This window comes from Elephantulus edwardii, unplaced genomic scaffold (assembly GCF_000299155.1).
Source record: "Elephantulus edwardii isolate Elephantulus edwardi_28Jun2011 unplaced genomic scaffold, EleEdw1.0 scaffold00087, whole genome shotgun sequence".
NCBI lineage: Eukaryota > Metazoa > Chordata > Mammalia > Macroscelidea > Macroscelididae > Elephantulus > Elephantulus edwardii.
Genome location: NW_006399837.1, coordinates 12,791,923 through 12,807,971, shown reverse-complemented (window position 1 = coordinate 12,807,971; position 16,049 = coordinate 12,791,923). Strand labels below are relative to the sequence as shown.

Sequence of the window (16,049 nt, the reverse complement as noted above, 5' to 3'; positions counted from 1 at the left end):
GGATGGGAGTGTCAGAGACAGTGTGATTGGCACAGGACAGAGCAAAGTTTAGGGCTGTTGTACATAGGGTCACTATGAGTCGCAAGCGACTCGACAGCACCTAATAACAACAACCACCACCTCTGGTATTCCGTGCCACCAAGACACACTCTGATTACTAATGAGTTCAGCCAGAATCTGAAAGCTCACAGAAAACCTACATTAATATACTAGGATTACTCTCTCTCTCTCCTCACATCCTCCATTACCCTGGACGAGGTGTTTGGGATATTTGATCTCTGGCAACTTGAAGGAAAAGGTCGTTCATTTTAACATTTGAGCCTGTCCTTCTGGGAAAGGTGGGAGAAACAGCCTCTGAGCTGTAGTAGCTCCTGGAGGAACTGTCCATGCACTTTTGATCTCAAAAGAAGAAAAACCAATACGACAGAATTTAAATTTTTCTTCTGCCCTGAGCTTGGCCTTCCAGAGGAGAGGAGGCAGCGACATCTCGTGCCTGTAGCATTGTGAACATGTCACCACGGTTGTGTGGGAGTCTGCTGAGGCACAAACTTCACCTCCTTTTTTTTCCTCTGATTTGACAGAAAACGCAAGCTACCCCCCACCCCATCAAGAGACACACGAGTGTTGTGTTGCTGGAATTTGTAACACAAAGTGTGAAGGCCATCTGTTTGCATCAACAAGTCTCAGTTTTGGATTTTTCAGAAAATGACATGGGGAAGGAGGGGCAGGCGACCGCTTGGATGGAAACACACTGTGGGCTCAAGCCTGCTGGTATTCGTATTAATATGTAAAGGAGTCATCTTGAGAAAGTCTCTGGAGAGATGATAAAAACAGGGAGCTGAGAGCCACACCATTCCTGGGGGAAACATCTGCTGAAACTTGGAAGAAGCAAGGTGTATTCTGGGGCAGGTTAGATCAGACAAGGTGGATTGAATCCACTTATGTCCCTTCTGAGTCACTTGATCCTCCAGGACTGTGGTCCTTTCCTCTGAGCCCAAGGGATCAGACCCTCGCAGAGTTAGCTCTGTAGCCAGCCTTACCTGTGAGGACCCAGCAGACCCCCCAGAGCCTAATGGCAGGAGGGAGGTTGAGCTCCTGGATCACCTGGTGGAGTTTCAGTCTTTCTTTCCCTCTTTATCTTGTTTGTCTGTCATAGTGTCAATTTCCCTTTCTTTATCTCCTTTGTCTGTGCTCAAGTGCCAGATAAATGCACTGCCTTTTTTCTTTTATAGGTAGCCCTGCTGGAATTGGTTATTTTGTAGCTGGTCATACCACAAAGGCATAATCACAGATGAGCCACTTGGTTAAAAAAAAAGGCAAACAAAAGAACAAAACTTCATTGCTGTCTGGTCCGTTATAAGGATCCCTGGACAGTTGGAGGAGTGCATGGCTGAGCCTGTCAATTTGAAATATGATTTTTCGATTTCCAGCTATGGTAGAGAAATCTTTTTCCTCTACTTTTCACATGAATGTTAGATGGAGCCTCAGAATCCTTGCCTCCAAGGAGCCACCCAGTTTAACCCTTTCCAGGACAAATCTGTTTGTTTTCCTAGCAGTCCATGGTATTCTCAATACTCTTCTCCAGCACCACAGCTCAAAGGCATCAATTCTCCTTCTATCCTCCTTGGTCATTGTCCAACTCTCTGATGCCTAACAAGTGATTGCGAAGACCATAGCCTGTATCAGACACACCTTAGTCTCCAGAGAGACACCATTGCTCTTCAGTACTTTGGAGGCACATAACAATAAAACCAAACATTTCACATGAATGTAGGGAATAAATCACTGCTTTGGAAGGTAAAACAAAACAAAACCAAAAAAAACCCGACCCTGTAAGACAGAGTGGAACTGCCCCAGAGGGTTTCCAAGGGAGTATACCTTACAGGACCAGACAGCTACCTCTGTTTCCTAAGCATGCTCCCAGTGGAACTAGTTATTTCTTCTCTTCAACATTGCTCTCTCTTGGATTGTTCCTGTTTGTGTCGCTGGCAACACCATCCACCCATTGGCTCAGTCTAGGCCTGGCCGCCCTTCCAACAGCTGGCTCTCACTCCTCCCTTTCGGTTGGCTGTTACCGTTGCCCACGGTCATCTGGTTCTCACCACCTCATGCAGACCCAGTGTGTGTCCGAGGACCAGTGCTCTGTGGGGTGTTCAAGACCATGACCTTCAGGAGGTAGGTCCTCAGGCCTGCCTTCTAAGGCATTTCTGGATGGGTCGGAACCGCCAATCTTTTGGCTGTTCCTGAATGTTTATTCCCACCAGTGAGAGACCATGCATTTTGTTGTTTCATTCTGTCAATTCTAAGATAAGTGTTTGAAATGGAATATTCAGAAGCAAGTCATGCAGAGATCCAAGCAACAGTGATAAAGATCACCTTCCTGGAAGGAATGACTCCCATCCCGCCCTGTGGATGCTTTATTTTCTTTTTCAGAAATTCTTTGGACTGGCCTTTTTTAAAAAAAAAAAAAGACTCTGGACACACTGCCTTAAGCTAATTTGTTTGGCCAAATTCATTGTTACAAAGAGAGGAATAGTCTCATTTTCAAAGAAATCATTTCTTGTGTAAGGAATGCCTTTTTATTCTGATTTAAGTTAGTTGGCGCCGAGTGTAGAGGAGTGTCTTCATAGTCCCATAAAAGCACTTAAATATTACGATCTCCGAGGATCCAGCTTGAGAATATGCAACCTTTATCTTGTTTTCTTTTCTGCAGAAAAACATCACCAGCTTAATTATCTCTATAAAAGAACGTCCCTGTTTGCTTTCCATATTGTTAGTGGGAGGAGATGATGAGATTGCCTTCAGAACAAGAAAACAATACAGGACGATTTCAGGAAATTTGCTTGTGGGTTTTGCCTGTGTAAGTAACGCATCCAATTCAGAGGTCATGGATGTGTTGAGGAATTTACATCCAAGCTGATTTCTTTTTCAACGATGTGCTAGGAGCACAGACATAACAGGAAAGATGTTCCTTTTGTTTATTGCCCGCACGATGATGAAACCATTCTTAAGGTCAGAAGGAGAAACGGAAAGGCACCTAATGCTTGTAAAAGACAACTCTTCTGTCGAATCGCGAAGAGGTCAGCAAGCATTTTCTGCGAAGGGTCACATCGTAAAGCCTAAAGTCTCTGTTGCAACCAGCCAATGTGGTGATGATAGTGTGAAGGTGAGTAGGGACAATCTGAAAATGGACAGGCGAGGCTGTGTTGGTTCCTTCTTTGATTCCAGAAGCGGTCAGTGAAACCTGTGGACCATAGTTTGCTGATCTGATGTTTTGTTTTGTTGTGGTGTGCCATCAAGTTGCCTATACCTCATAACAACCCTATGTACAACAGCCCTAAACCCTGCTCTGTCCTGTGCCAACCTCCCTGTCTCTGACACACCCACCCCGATTACCCCAGTCAATCCACCTCATAGAGTCTTGCTCTCCTGTTCTGTCCCTTCACCCTTGAGCATGACATCCCTCTCCAAGGACTGGTCCCTCCTTGCAACATGTCCAAAGTACGTTAGACAGAGCTTCAGAATCCTTGCCTCCAAGGAGCAGCCTGTCTTCACCCTCTCCAAGATGAACCTGTCCGTTTTTTTAGCAGTCCGTGGAATATTCAATACTCTTCTCCAGCACCACAGTTCAAAGGCATCAATTCTCCTTCTGTCCTCCCTAGTCATTGTCCAGCTTTCTGATGCATAGCAAGTGATTGCGAAGACCATGGCCTGTATCAGACATACCTTAGTCTACAGAGTGACACCATTATTCTTCAGTACTTTGGAGAGGTCCCTAACAGCAGACTTTTCCATCACGATACATCTTTTTATTTCCTGGCTGCTGATGTCAAGAGTGTTGCCTGTAGAGTGAAGCAAAGTAAAGCTGTGAACAATCTCAATCTCTTTACCATCCATCCTGATGCTGCCAATTGGCCCAGTGGTGAGAATCTTTGTCTTCTTGATATTGAGCCTCAATCCATATTGAAGGCTACATTCCTTGACCTTCTGCAGCAAACACTTCAGGTCCTCCTCAGTCTCAGCAAGTAGGGTTGTATCTTAGTAAAACTTTTTTTTTTTTTTTTTACTTCTCTCCTGTGGGCATTTTCAAAATGGAGCGTTCTTTACTGTGGAAAGCTTGTTTTGGGCATTGTAGGATGTTTCACTTCATATTTGGGTGTCTATAGTTCCCTCTTCTTCACTTTTGATGACTCAGAATGTGTCCGGACAGTCCAGATGCCGCCCAGGCAACATGTTGTTGTTGTTGTTAGGTGCTGTCAAGTTGAGAACAACTCATACGACCCTGTGAACCCTGTCCTAACCTGTGCCAGCCTCACATTTTCTGACACACTCATGCGTATTGCTGCAGTCACTGTGCCAGCCCACCTGGTTGAGGGTCTTCCTCAGCTCCGCCATCCCTCCACCTTTCCAAACTTATCTTCTTCAAGGAACAACCTCTGCAAGCAACATGCCCAAAGTATGTGAGATGAAGCCTCACCATCCTTGCTTTCAAGGCGCACTCTGGCTGCACCTTCTCCAAAACATCTGTTTGTTCTTTTTGGCCGTCCGTGGGGTATTCAGTACTCTTCTCCAACACCATAGTTCAAAGGTGTCGATTCTTTTTCTGTCATCCTTATTCACTATCCAGTCCTCAGATGCATCGCAAGTGATTGAAAAGATTTGAGACCCACTATTCTAGATTAGTGAAATAATCTGATGAAGAAGTAAGGAAAACCCCCAAATTTCTCAGGTAGGGTAAGATGAGAAGACTAAATGGTAACAGCATCCTATTTGTTTCCTCAGAGGGCCTTTGTCATTTCTGTTAGGTTCTGTAAAGCCAGCTCTGACTCAGAGTGATCTGATGTACAACAGGGTGAAGCACTGCTCAGCCCTGCTCAGTCTCGCCATCGTCATAATCACCTCTGTGCTTGCGTCCATCAGCCCAGTCCCAGCGTCCGTCCATCTCTTTGATGGTCTTCCTCTTTCTCACTGACCCTCTACTTCACCTCGCATGATGTGCTTCTCCAGGGACTGGTCCTTCCTGATACCCTTCCAAAGTGTGCGAGACCAAGTCTCACCACATCTGCCTCCGCAGAACATGTTGTTGGGTGCCGTTAAGTGGGCTCTGACTCGTGGTCACCCCGCGTGACAAAGCAGGATCTAGGGTTCTCTGGATATCATCTTTACAGAAGCACCATTGTCAAGGCTTTGTCCTTCGAGGCTGCTGGGTGGCTTTGAACTGCCAGCCTTTTGTTCAAGAGCTGAGCACATAAGCATTTCACCTCCCAGGTTCCTTATGGAGTCATTATCATGGCCTAAGTTTGGAAAACCATCCCAGAATCAACTGTGAAGGGTAACCTACATGACAAGTGAGCGAGTCGAACGCGAGCTTAACCTACTTTGGAAGTAGGAAGAAGAAACAAAATAGTTCAGCACGTGGGAACATGCTGATGCCACTTTCCGAGTCGGAGGGGAGGGTTGGCTGTGAGTGGGAATGACCAGGGGAGGTGGGGAGGTGAGTAGTTCTAGTCCCACTTGGGGAAAAGCTCTCTGTACCCAGCTTATCTGAACCCAGAATTTACACAGGCACAATTAGTTTTGAAAACACATATTGTTTATAGTTTGGATAAGGCCAGCTTCATGTGTAATGGCAGCAACACGTGCTTTGGGAAGGTGAAAACCCACATCAGGTTCATAAGCAAATCGCAAGGAGGGTTGTCTTCTTGGCCTTCAAAGCAGACACATATTTTGCAAACTGGAAAGTAAGCACTAATGCTGGGAAATTGTTGGTTTATCATCAGGATCAACATACTAACGTAGTTGTATTTTTAATTATAGTTATATTTTATGATAATGTTCTATTTTTAATGATAGGAAAAGGTGTATACAACTTAACATGTTATTCAGAAAATCTTATTTTAAATAATGCCCAGTTTTATTGAGAATTTCAGAACTGAGTTTCCTTGTTGACTTGCAAAATGCCAGCAGTCCATTGAAGCTGTTTTCCTTCACTAAATTCATCTTTAGTTAAATACGGACCCACATACTACTTACAGTGGCCTAGTGGGTAGACAGTGGTGTGGCCACCTCAAAGGCAGCCGGCTGAAATCTGCCAGCTGCTTCTCGGGAAAGATGGGTACTCTTCTCCCGCCGCCATAGCCTCTGAAAACCTCACAGGGCCAGCTAGGAGTCTGTTCTAACTCAACAGCAATGACCTTGACTTAAATATCTGTTTTCTTTATTTTTTTAATAGAGATTTTAATGAAAGTTTATATAGAACTTGGATTTCCATTTATTCATTGTTGCACATTTTTCTCACTGCCTCCCTTCCCCCCCCCACCGCCCCCAGTTAGCTTTTTTCTTTGGGAAAAAAAAGTTTATTCATTGTTATACAGTCCCCTCCACCCCCACCCCCCAGACCACTTTACTATGCAGCTCTTTTTCTGGACTCTTGTTATGCCAATAATACCTAATCATATATTCCTTTTAGAAGAAGTGTAGTCTTTGTTCTTGCAAGAAGTGGTTCCCCTCACACCTGATTCTCTGGGGCCGTCACTGGCCCTCATGACCTGGGGCCACAGTGGACGCCCTCACTCCACTGGTTGCCTCGCTCCCTTGGTCCCAGCGCTACAAACCTGTCAGCTGACTCACTGACCTTGAAGGGGTTCCAAGTGATAGCAGCTTTACAGGACACACTAGGATCCCATAGAACTTTTGGGGATTTGGGTTTTTTTTTTTACAGAAAACTTAGCTTTCTATTCATTCGTTGTTGCACATTTTCAACTCCCTCCCCATCTCCCCTAGTTTGCTTTTCTCTTTAAAAAGATTCTTTCATTGTTGCACAATTTCCTCCCTCCTCCGCACCCCCCAGCCCCCAGTCCACTTTGCTGTGCACCTCTTACTCTGCATTGTTGTCATACAAATAATAGTAATTATATATTTCTTTTAGACAGTTCTTTCCCTCATCTATTTCAATGTAATGTTCATTATTTATCCCCTCCTTTCTTAGTTTCCCCCAACCCTCATGTCAATCCTGTTTTATAACAGTGGAATTATGCAGTATTTGTCCTTTTTGTGACTGAGATATTTCACTCAGCATATTGTCCTCCAGATCACCCATTTTGTATAATATTTTATGAGTTCTTTGTTTTTCAGTGCTGTGTAGTATTCCATTGTGTGAACATACCACAGCTTCTCTATCCATTCATTTGTTGATGAGTACTTGGGTTGCTTCCATCTCTTTGCTATTGTGAACAATACAGCAATAAACATGTGTGTGCATAAGGGGCTTTGGATTTTTATAGAAGCTGCACTTTTCTTCCACAGGGGACTGATGGCCTGAACCACTAGTCTTGTAGTTAGTAGCTGCTGGGTGCTTCAACCTCTGTGTCACTAGGGATCCTTCTTCCTTCATCATCTTCTCCAACATATATGTTTCTATTATCCTCCAATATTCTGTCTGTCTGTACCATGCTTTCAGTTGGTTCAGATAAGCATTAGACTACTAGCCAAAATGGTGACAGTTCTATCCCACCCAGAGGGACTTTGTAAGGCCAGCCCGGTGACCTTCTAGAAGGTCTCAGCCTGGAAACACAGTGGAACAGGTCTGCTCTCTAGGTGGGACCTTCACGGACTGTAATCGGTGCTGTAGAAACTAACCACCACCACCACCACCAGGTGCACGTCTGTCCTGTCCTGTGTGAGTGGTGGAGACATGTCTGATGGTGGCCCTTTTTCTCTGTGCCCCAGGTTACCACGGCCTCTACTGCGAGGAGGAATACAATGAATGTCTCTCAGCGCCCTGCCTGAACGCTGCCACCTGCCGGGACCTTGTGAACGGCTACGAGTGCGTGTGCCTGCCGGAGTACAAAGGTGGGTGAGGGCTGTGCATGTGTCTGCGTGTGTACAAAGGTGGGTCAGGGCTGTGCGTGTGTCTGCGTGAGTGCAAAGGTGGGTGAGGGCTGTGCATGTGTCTGCGTGTGTACAAAGGTGGGTGAGGGCTGTGTGTGTGTCTGTGTGAGTACAAAGATGGATGAGGGCTGTGCGTGTGTCTGCGTGTGTACCAAGGTGGGTGAGGGCTGTGCATGTGTCTGCATGTGTACCAAGGTGGGTGAGGGCTCTGTGTGTGTCTGTGTGTGTACAAAGGTGGGTGAGGGCTGTGCGTGTGTGTCTGTACCAAGGTGGGTGAGGGCTGTGTGTGTATCTGCGTGTGTACCAAGGTAGGTGAGGGCTGTGCGTGTGTGTCTGTACCAAGGTGGGTGAGGGCTGTGTGTGTATCTGCGTGTGTACCAAGGTAGGTGAGGGCTGTGCGTGTGTCTGTGTATGTACCAAGGTGGGTGAGCACTGTGCGTGTGTCTGCATGAGTGCAAAGGTGGGTGAGGGCTGTGTGTGTGTCTGCGTGTGTACAAAGGTGGGTCAGGGCTGTGCGTGTGTCTGCGTGAGTGCAAAGGTGGGTGAGGGCTGTGTGTGTGTTTGTGTGAGTACAAAGGTGGGTGAAGCCATGTGCTTCTGGGGCCTAGGGGCTTTAGATGACATCATCCTTGTCCAATTTAGTGCACTCACCTCTCTTTGGAGCACGAAGCTATTTAGAATAAGAACCAAATGCTGACTGTGAGATGAGTTATGGGGCCAAATGGAACATTTTCTGTGGTTTCCCCCAGATGAGTGGAAAAAACTTTCTCTTGTGCCCCTCTCCTCTTCTGTTGGACCCTTGTCCCTGCAGAATGTGTGTGGAGCCCTGGATAAGAACGTGATTACGTGGGTTGGCTGAGAGAGGTTGGGCGCATGATTGTGCAAAGGTTCATGTTGCACGGAGGTGGCTCTGGACCTTTCCACAGGGAATGCAGGTGGATATGCACATATTGACGCATGAGCAGGGAATGCAGGTGGATATGCACATATTGACACATGAGTTTATTCCCACCAAGCTAGTCATTCGGAAGGTAAGTGTTAATTCTTCTGTGCGGACGTGTGTCAGTGTCACTCTGGAAAACAGCCAGCGTTGACAGAGTGTTTGCTGCTCTCAGCCTGCAGCCGCACTGACTCACCAGACTCAATTAGGAATCCTCGCAGCATCCACCTGAGCTAGAGGGCAAGATTATCCCTCACGGGCTCTACCAGTGTCGTTCCCGAAGCCTCTCACGCTGCCTCCCTGTTGGACACTGGCACCCTTTGTGGACAGTGTGACCTCACTTAAAACTGCCCTGTGCAGACCAACCACTTTATCAGCTGTCAAGCACATTGTCATTAAGCCTTAACTTCGGGGCTGAGGACATATTTTTCTAATCACTCATGGGCTCCATTTATAGCCATTTTACCCCCTTCTGGCTCCCATCCCTGTCCTGATTCTATCCGTTCTCCAAACACACCAATATGCCTGGTGACCTTTGTGTTTCAATGGTTCTGGCTTCTCTTTCAACGGACCCACCTTTCTGTAGGGATTAATTGGTGACCTTCAAGGGTTTGTTGGTAAAATATGGATTTGTTCAGCCCCTGGTGGGGGGAGGAATGAGACTGGGCCAAGTTGTTGGTGTATGATCAGCTTTTCTGAGTAATACACCCACTTAGAATTTGACTCTCTGAACTTCTAGAGGGGAATATGTCCTGACTCCATTCACATGGCTTCCAGTTCTAGGTCTACCAGAGCATCAGGGAAAAAAGGAGGGCAGCTCAATTCTGGAAAGAATCTATAGGGAGACTGATTCACATGACCAACGTCTAATTGTGAGCACACTTTAACTCTATGAAGGGAGCTCTGTTGGCCTAGTCCATAGGGAGATGAGCTGCTGTCCCAAAGGTCACACCTCCCAGATCAAATCCACCAGCAGCTCCTCAGAGGAAAGATGGGCAGTTGCTTGTGTAATCTGTGCTTCTAAAAACCCCCTGCAGGGTTGGCTGTGAGTCTGTTCCCACTTCGTGGCACTGAGTTGAGTGAAGGGGAGGGGAGAACCCCAAGCCACCAAAGCTCACTGTTGCGTGTGATGACTCATTCTTGTCTCAAGTTCAAGACTATGGTCTTAGCCTTCATCACCTCCTTTTATTCCTATTGATGAATATTCCAAAATGTTGCCAGGTTCACCAAGACTTGTACTGAACTATTCAATCATAGACCATAACTAACTTCATGCTCCGTTTCATGAGGAAAAAAAAGAGAGGTTATCATCTGTGGCCATGTACTTCCGATTTTGCAGATTTGGTTCCAAACCACTACAAATAGTAAGCACTGCAAGAAAATGATTCACATAAAGTTTTTGGTTTCCCCGTGCGTTGGCAAAGTTCAGTTTTTGCCACCCTGAAGCCTAATGAGTGTGCATGGTGAAGGAGTTTGAAATATTGTAAGACTTTCGAAGATGCTACAGCCAAGAAGTGCCTGTGGGAGACAGTGCTCTTGTGCTGGGTTGCCACACATCTTACATTTGTAAGAAAACGCAGTGTCTGAAGTGCAATACAGCAAAGTGCAATATAACACAATATGACTGTAACTACCTGATGCTTGTGAGCCGATGGTGTAGTCTATAGCAAGGTGAGCGCCTAATGGGAAGACCGTTCTTCTCCAGCTCTTTGAATCCATGAATGGCTCCATCTGCGAAAAATATGCAATTTCCTGTCATTACGATTTACAGCCTCAGAAACCCAATGGAAGGTCATTTGTGAGTCGGATCCAACTTTTGGCAGAGTTTAGGATTGTGAGGTGAATAAAGACTTCTTGTCTTATGAGCTGAAGAAAGACTCGAATCTTCAAATGGAACCGGCATAAGGAGTGTCAAAGGGTGAATGAGAGAGATGGTAGATAGCCCGGTACTTCCTGGTATGATTTTCAAATCCAGTAATGGAGAGAATTTTACCTGCTAATTTCTTCACAGCGGGCACAGGTTAGATACTACAGGGAGTCACATCAGCTTTGTGCTGCTTCTTTATTACATTGGATGCTCCATGACAGCTGAATAGTGTTCAACCTTTCAAGCCAAAGGAGTTATAATTTAAGGGATCATTTACAGAGAGACACCGTTGCTCTTGAGTACTTTAGAGAGGTCCCTAACCGCAGACTTTCCCATTGCAATACGTTTTGTTTTTTTTAGTTTTTTTTATTTCCTGGCTACCGATGCCAAGAATGTTGACTGTGGAGCTGAGCAAGCTGAAGCTGTGAACAATCTCAATCTCTTCACCATCCATCCTGATGCTACCGATTGGTCCAGTGGTGAGAATCTTTGTCTTCTTGACATTGAGCTTCAGTCCAAACTGAAGGCTGCAGTCCTTGACCCTCTCAAGACACTAAAGAGCTGAACAGAAGATTCCAAAAGGCAGCTCGGAATGACAAAGCAAAATATTACAATGAAATGTGCAAGTAGCTAGAGTCAAAAAATCAAAAGGGCAGAACTCGTTCAGCATTTCTTAAGCTCAAGGAACTGAAGAACAAATTCAAACCTCGAGTTTATCTGTTAATGTAAAAAAAAAAACTTAACACAAACTTAGTGGCTTAAAAACAGTGTTTATTTTCTGATCATTTCTGTCTGTCTGAAGTTCAAGCACTGGCTAGCGGGCTTTCCTGCTTAAGTTCCTAAGGCTGATGGCAGTGTTGGCTGGGCTGTGCTCTCAGCGGAAAGCTCCCTTAGGGAAGGAGCTGATCCGCGTCCTCGGAGCTTACTGACTGAATTCCATTCCGGGAGGCTGTAGAATTCCTGGACGTGTTCATCTTCAAGTCCAGCGAAAAGGACTGAGAGACTTTGCTGCTTCAAGTCTTCAGCTTCAGGGAAAGCCTGGTCCCTCTCAGAGGGGTCACCTGATTAGATCCCATCGAAGGTTATTTCCCTTCTGACTGATTCAAAATCATCTGACTTGAGACTTTCATTTCACCTATTAAAAAGTCTTTACATTGGCCTTTTTTTTATGAGAAATCCACACTTGAGTGGATGACACAAGAGTAGGACTCACTGAATAGGGGAGAGTCAGTCTAAGGCCTATAGCTGCATTTGCTCTTCAAGGAAAACTTAAAACAAAACAAAACCCCACAAAAACCTAGAATTAAAGTTTTGTGTTGTTTTAACAAAACAACCCAAAAGTGAGTTAGAGGAGCGGATGGAGGGTGGAAAGATAGGAAAACATATACACGTGCATTCAAGGTCTCATCCCAGGAGAAGGCAAAGTATTAGTTGTTGGTATGTTGATAAAGATGATTGTTGTTAAGTGCTTTTAAGTTGAGTTCAACCCATAGCGACCCTGTGAACAACAGATCTGAACCCTGTCCTATCCTGTGCCATCCTCACAACTTCCGACACACGGGACCCCATTGTGGCAGTCACGGTGTAAATCCACCTGGTTGAGAGTCTTCCTCTACTTCGCTGACCCTCCATCATGTCCTTTACCAAGGAATAGCCCCTCCGGGCAACATACCTGAAGGATGTGAGACGACACTTAAGTTTAACTTTATACAGAGTTGCTAAAACCAGGAAGGAAAAAAAGCTCTGGAAAAGCAGCAATAAATGCTAAAGTGATGGGGGGAGGGGTGTCAGAAGGAAGGGAGGAAGTGAGAAGGGATGAGACAGAAGCAGCCTTGTATCTTGCTTGTTGAGTTTCTTCTCCCCAGTTCAGAGAGTGGGGTGCCACTTAAAGATCTCTGTGGGATTCTAATTGTACCTAAGGCACGGTCTGTATCCAAACAGATCACCTGGGGGTCTTGTTAAGCTGTAGATTCTGATTCAGTGTTATCTGTGGTGAAAAGACAAATTCTCAGCAGGGTCAAAACAGAATGAATCGGCCTGAAGCCCTGGCTAAAAATGTATAACTTTCATGTTTCAGAATATTAATTATGGCTAAATTGTGTTGGGTGGCCATGAAGATGTATAATTAACACACTACCCTGGATTTTTGCTCACTTTAATTCTAAAAATAATTCCTGGAAAAGCCTGGCTGCGCTGGGAATCTTTTCATAAACGTGGCTTCTCCATCCCTTAATATGAAAAGTATGAATTTTTATTAGTTTTGACTAAATGGAAGTGTATTTTTGCTCGAGACTAAACATAGGTTTGGTAATCGTGCGTGCCGCGCCTTTTGCCAATGGGTGATGCATGTGTCATTGCAGACTGACTTTGAAGTGTAGGCTTGGTCCCCTAACAAAATAGGGTGTTTGGAAGGGAGCTCTGGAGCGGCGCCTGCCTTCTCAGGCGGCCTCAGCTCGAAGTCAGCCAGAGCTCACTGGCTCTTACCCCTCTCATCTTACAGCCATCATTTCTTCCACATGTGAAGATGCGGCCTTTGCTCTAAAAGACCTCCGAGATCCACGGGGAATCAATCAGACGGGGGAACAGAGAAAACCAAGAAGTTAAAATCCAGCACCGTGAGCTCTAGAAAAATAGGAACCCCACTGCACTCAGTGCACGTTGGTGGAAGATTCCAGTTCTGTGTGGGGCGAGTCAGGCTCAACTTTCCAGAGAAAAGATATTTGAGCTACACTATTGTGTTTGGTTGTTTGTTTTTTTTTTAAATTATACTAGTTTATTTACAAAATTCAGATACATGGTTTTCCAGACCAGATTCTTCCAATTTCCCTCACCCCCCCCATCGAATTGTACAACCTCATGATTAATCCCCCCTACCCCAGCTGTAAATTTTTTTTGTTAAATGAGAGAAATTATTCTTTTATACTTTTGGAGGCCAGAGATCTGAATTCAAAGTGTCAGCAAAGCCTTGGTTTTAGAAGCCTCTTGAAGGAGATTCTTCTTTGCCTTTCCCACTCTGGGCACTGCCACAGTCTTTGGCTTTCACTGGGTGGTGGATGCATCACCCCAGCGTCCATCTCCCTCTTTGCATGGGCTCCTCCTCCTGTGTCAGCTTGTGCCTCTTCTCTTCCTAGGATAGCAGCCATGCAGGATTTCAGCTCTACCATAGCTCCGTACAGATTCAACTTAACTACTCACATTGGCAAAGACTCTACCATGAGGGTCAGTGTTCTTGACAGAGGACACAGAATGCCCAGGACTCGGTGCTCGGAGCCCTTGTGACTGGGAAGGGGAGGAAGAGGTGGAGCTCTGAGCCCTAAAGAGAAGTGTCTGAGTTACAGAGACTGGTTTGCCTGTCTGTGCACTCTCTATATGGAAGCCCCCGGCTCAGAGCTGTTCAGCACTAACGGACAAGCTGAGCTGCATGACAAATACTGTTGTACAGGGATTAGCAAGGTTTAGAGTATAGAAATGAGAGTAGTCCAAGTGCTCACTGGGGAATTTTCAAGAATGTCTTGCATCATATAATTGTGTTTTTGTGAAGATTAGCTTTAGTCCAGTCTGTGTTACAAGAAGATCCCTGAGGGATGCTCGAGTGACTGGATGGTTTTTACCTTTTGAATCAGAGGATAACAATTCTTGTACCAAAAAGCCCCCAGCAGATTCAGATCTGCTTATTATCTTGAGTATTTTGATCAAATCTTATCTTACTGAAGATTTGAAAGTACAGGGACTTAAATGCTTAGCCTGGACTTTGCTTTTCAGCCTTATTGGGAAATGTGGTAATTGGTATGCTGGTAAGATTATGTTTTATTATCTAGGCTAGATTGGCTAATATAGGTCTATAAAATCAATAAAGATCATCTTCGAGCGCTCTTACTTTATGTCCAATAGACTCTATTTTTACCTTCAGATGTCTTTAAACATTCACCATCCTTCTATCTCCCAGGAGAATCAGAAGCCTTTTTATGTTGCGTAATTCTCATTGATCAGTCTCAGCGGAACTTGTAAATATATAAATGCTTGCTCTTCAGAGAAACACTTTGAAGTGAAAAAGGCGAGGCTGTATTTCACTATTTCATTTGAGTCCATTTTACATGGAAGCAAATGAAGAAAATAGAAATAGAGACTTCTCAGAGAAGATGCGTGGTCAGTCAGGATTCTCCAGAGAAAAAGAACCTCTCTCCGTGTGTGTGTGTGTGTGTGTGTGTGTGTGCGCGCGCGCGCGCGCACACGCACACACATGCTTCTCTCCATACACACATAGAAGCACACACATAAATACAAGCAAAATACACACACACACACACACACACACACACAGAAATACCAATGAACTCATTGCCACTGAGTTGGAATGGGCTCATAGCTGACCCTCTAGTCAGTTTGCAGAGGCTAGAAATCTAACCAGAGGAGATTGCCCATCTTTCTTGCTTTGAGCAGCTGGTGGATTTGAACTGGCAGAGAGGAGCTACCTTTAGTTTATTAGCACAGCTTCCTACAGATCACTCTGCAGAACTCCTTTTATATAAATATGTTTCTGTTATGTGCCATCGAGTCACTTGCGACTCATAGCGACCCTGTGTACAAGAGCCCTAAACGCCGTTCTATCCTGTGCCAACCTTGCTGTCTCAAACACACTTATTCCCACCACTCCACTCACAGAATCGATCCATCTCATCGAGGGTCTTCCTTTCCTGTGCCATCCCTTCACTCTCCCAAACATGATGTCCCTCTCCAAGGACCAGTCCCTCCTTGCAACATGCCCAAAGTATGTCAGACGAAGCTTCAGAATCCTTGACTCCAAGGAGCACTCTGGCTTCACCCTTTCCAGGACAAACCTGTTTGTTCTCCCAGCAGTCCATGGTATATTCAACACTCTTCTCCAGCACCACACTATCCAGTTCTCTGACGCATAGCTCACAATTATAAAGAGTATGGCCTGTATCAGGCTCACCTTAGTCTCTAGCCTGACATCATTACTCTTCAGTACTCTAGAGAGGTCCCTGACAGCTGACTTTCCCAATGCAATTCATGTCCTGATTTCCTGGCTGCTGGTACCAAGAGTGTTGACTGTGGAGCCAAGCAAACTAACCATGTGGATACATGGGCATAGGGCGTAGCTTATTCAGTTTTGCTTTGTGGATACTGAGTTTGGGTTTTGGTGTGGATTTTTGTTGGCCTTATTTTTCCCCCCAGATTGAAAGTTTATGTCAACTCTTCATGGAGTAAGTCTACTGATATTATTTTTTTTTCCTCTTTAATAGAATGTGTTCACTTTGTGTTACATTTTGGGTTCTTAAAATATTTCAGACTTTTCCATAATACTTCTGTATACTTGACAGGTAACAGTAT

General features: G+C 45.1%; 1 protein-coding gene across 1 annotated transcript in view; it reads left to right on the top strand.

Annotated features, from left to right (window-relative positions):
* Positions 1-16,049, top strand: part of DNER (delta/notch-like EGF repeat containing) — a 435,255-nt gene that overhangs the window by 380,276 nt on the left and 38,930 nt on the right. The window contains exon 12 of the mRNA XM_006890327.1: positions 7,729-7,851. Within this exon, the coding sequence (XP_006890389.1) occupies positions 7,729-7,851 (123 nt within the window). The remainder of the gene's footprint in view (positions 1-7,728; positions 7,852-16,049) is intronic.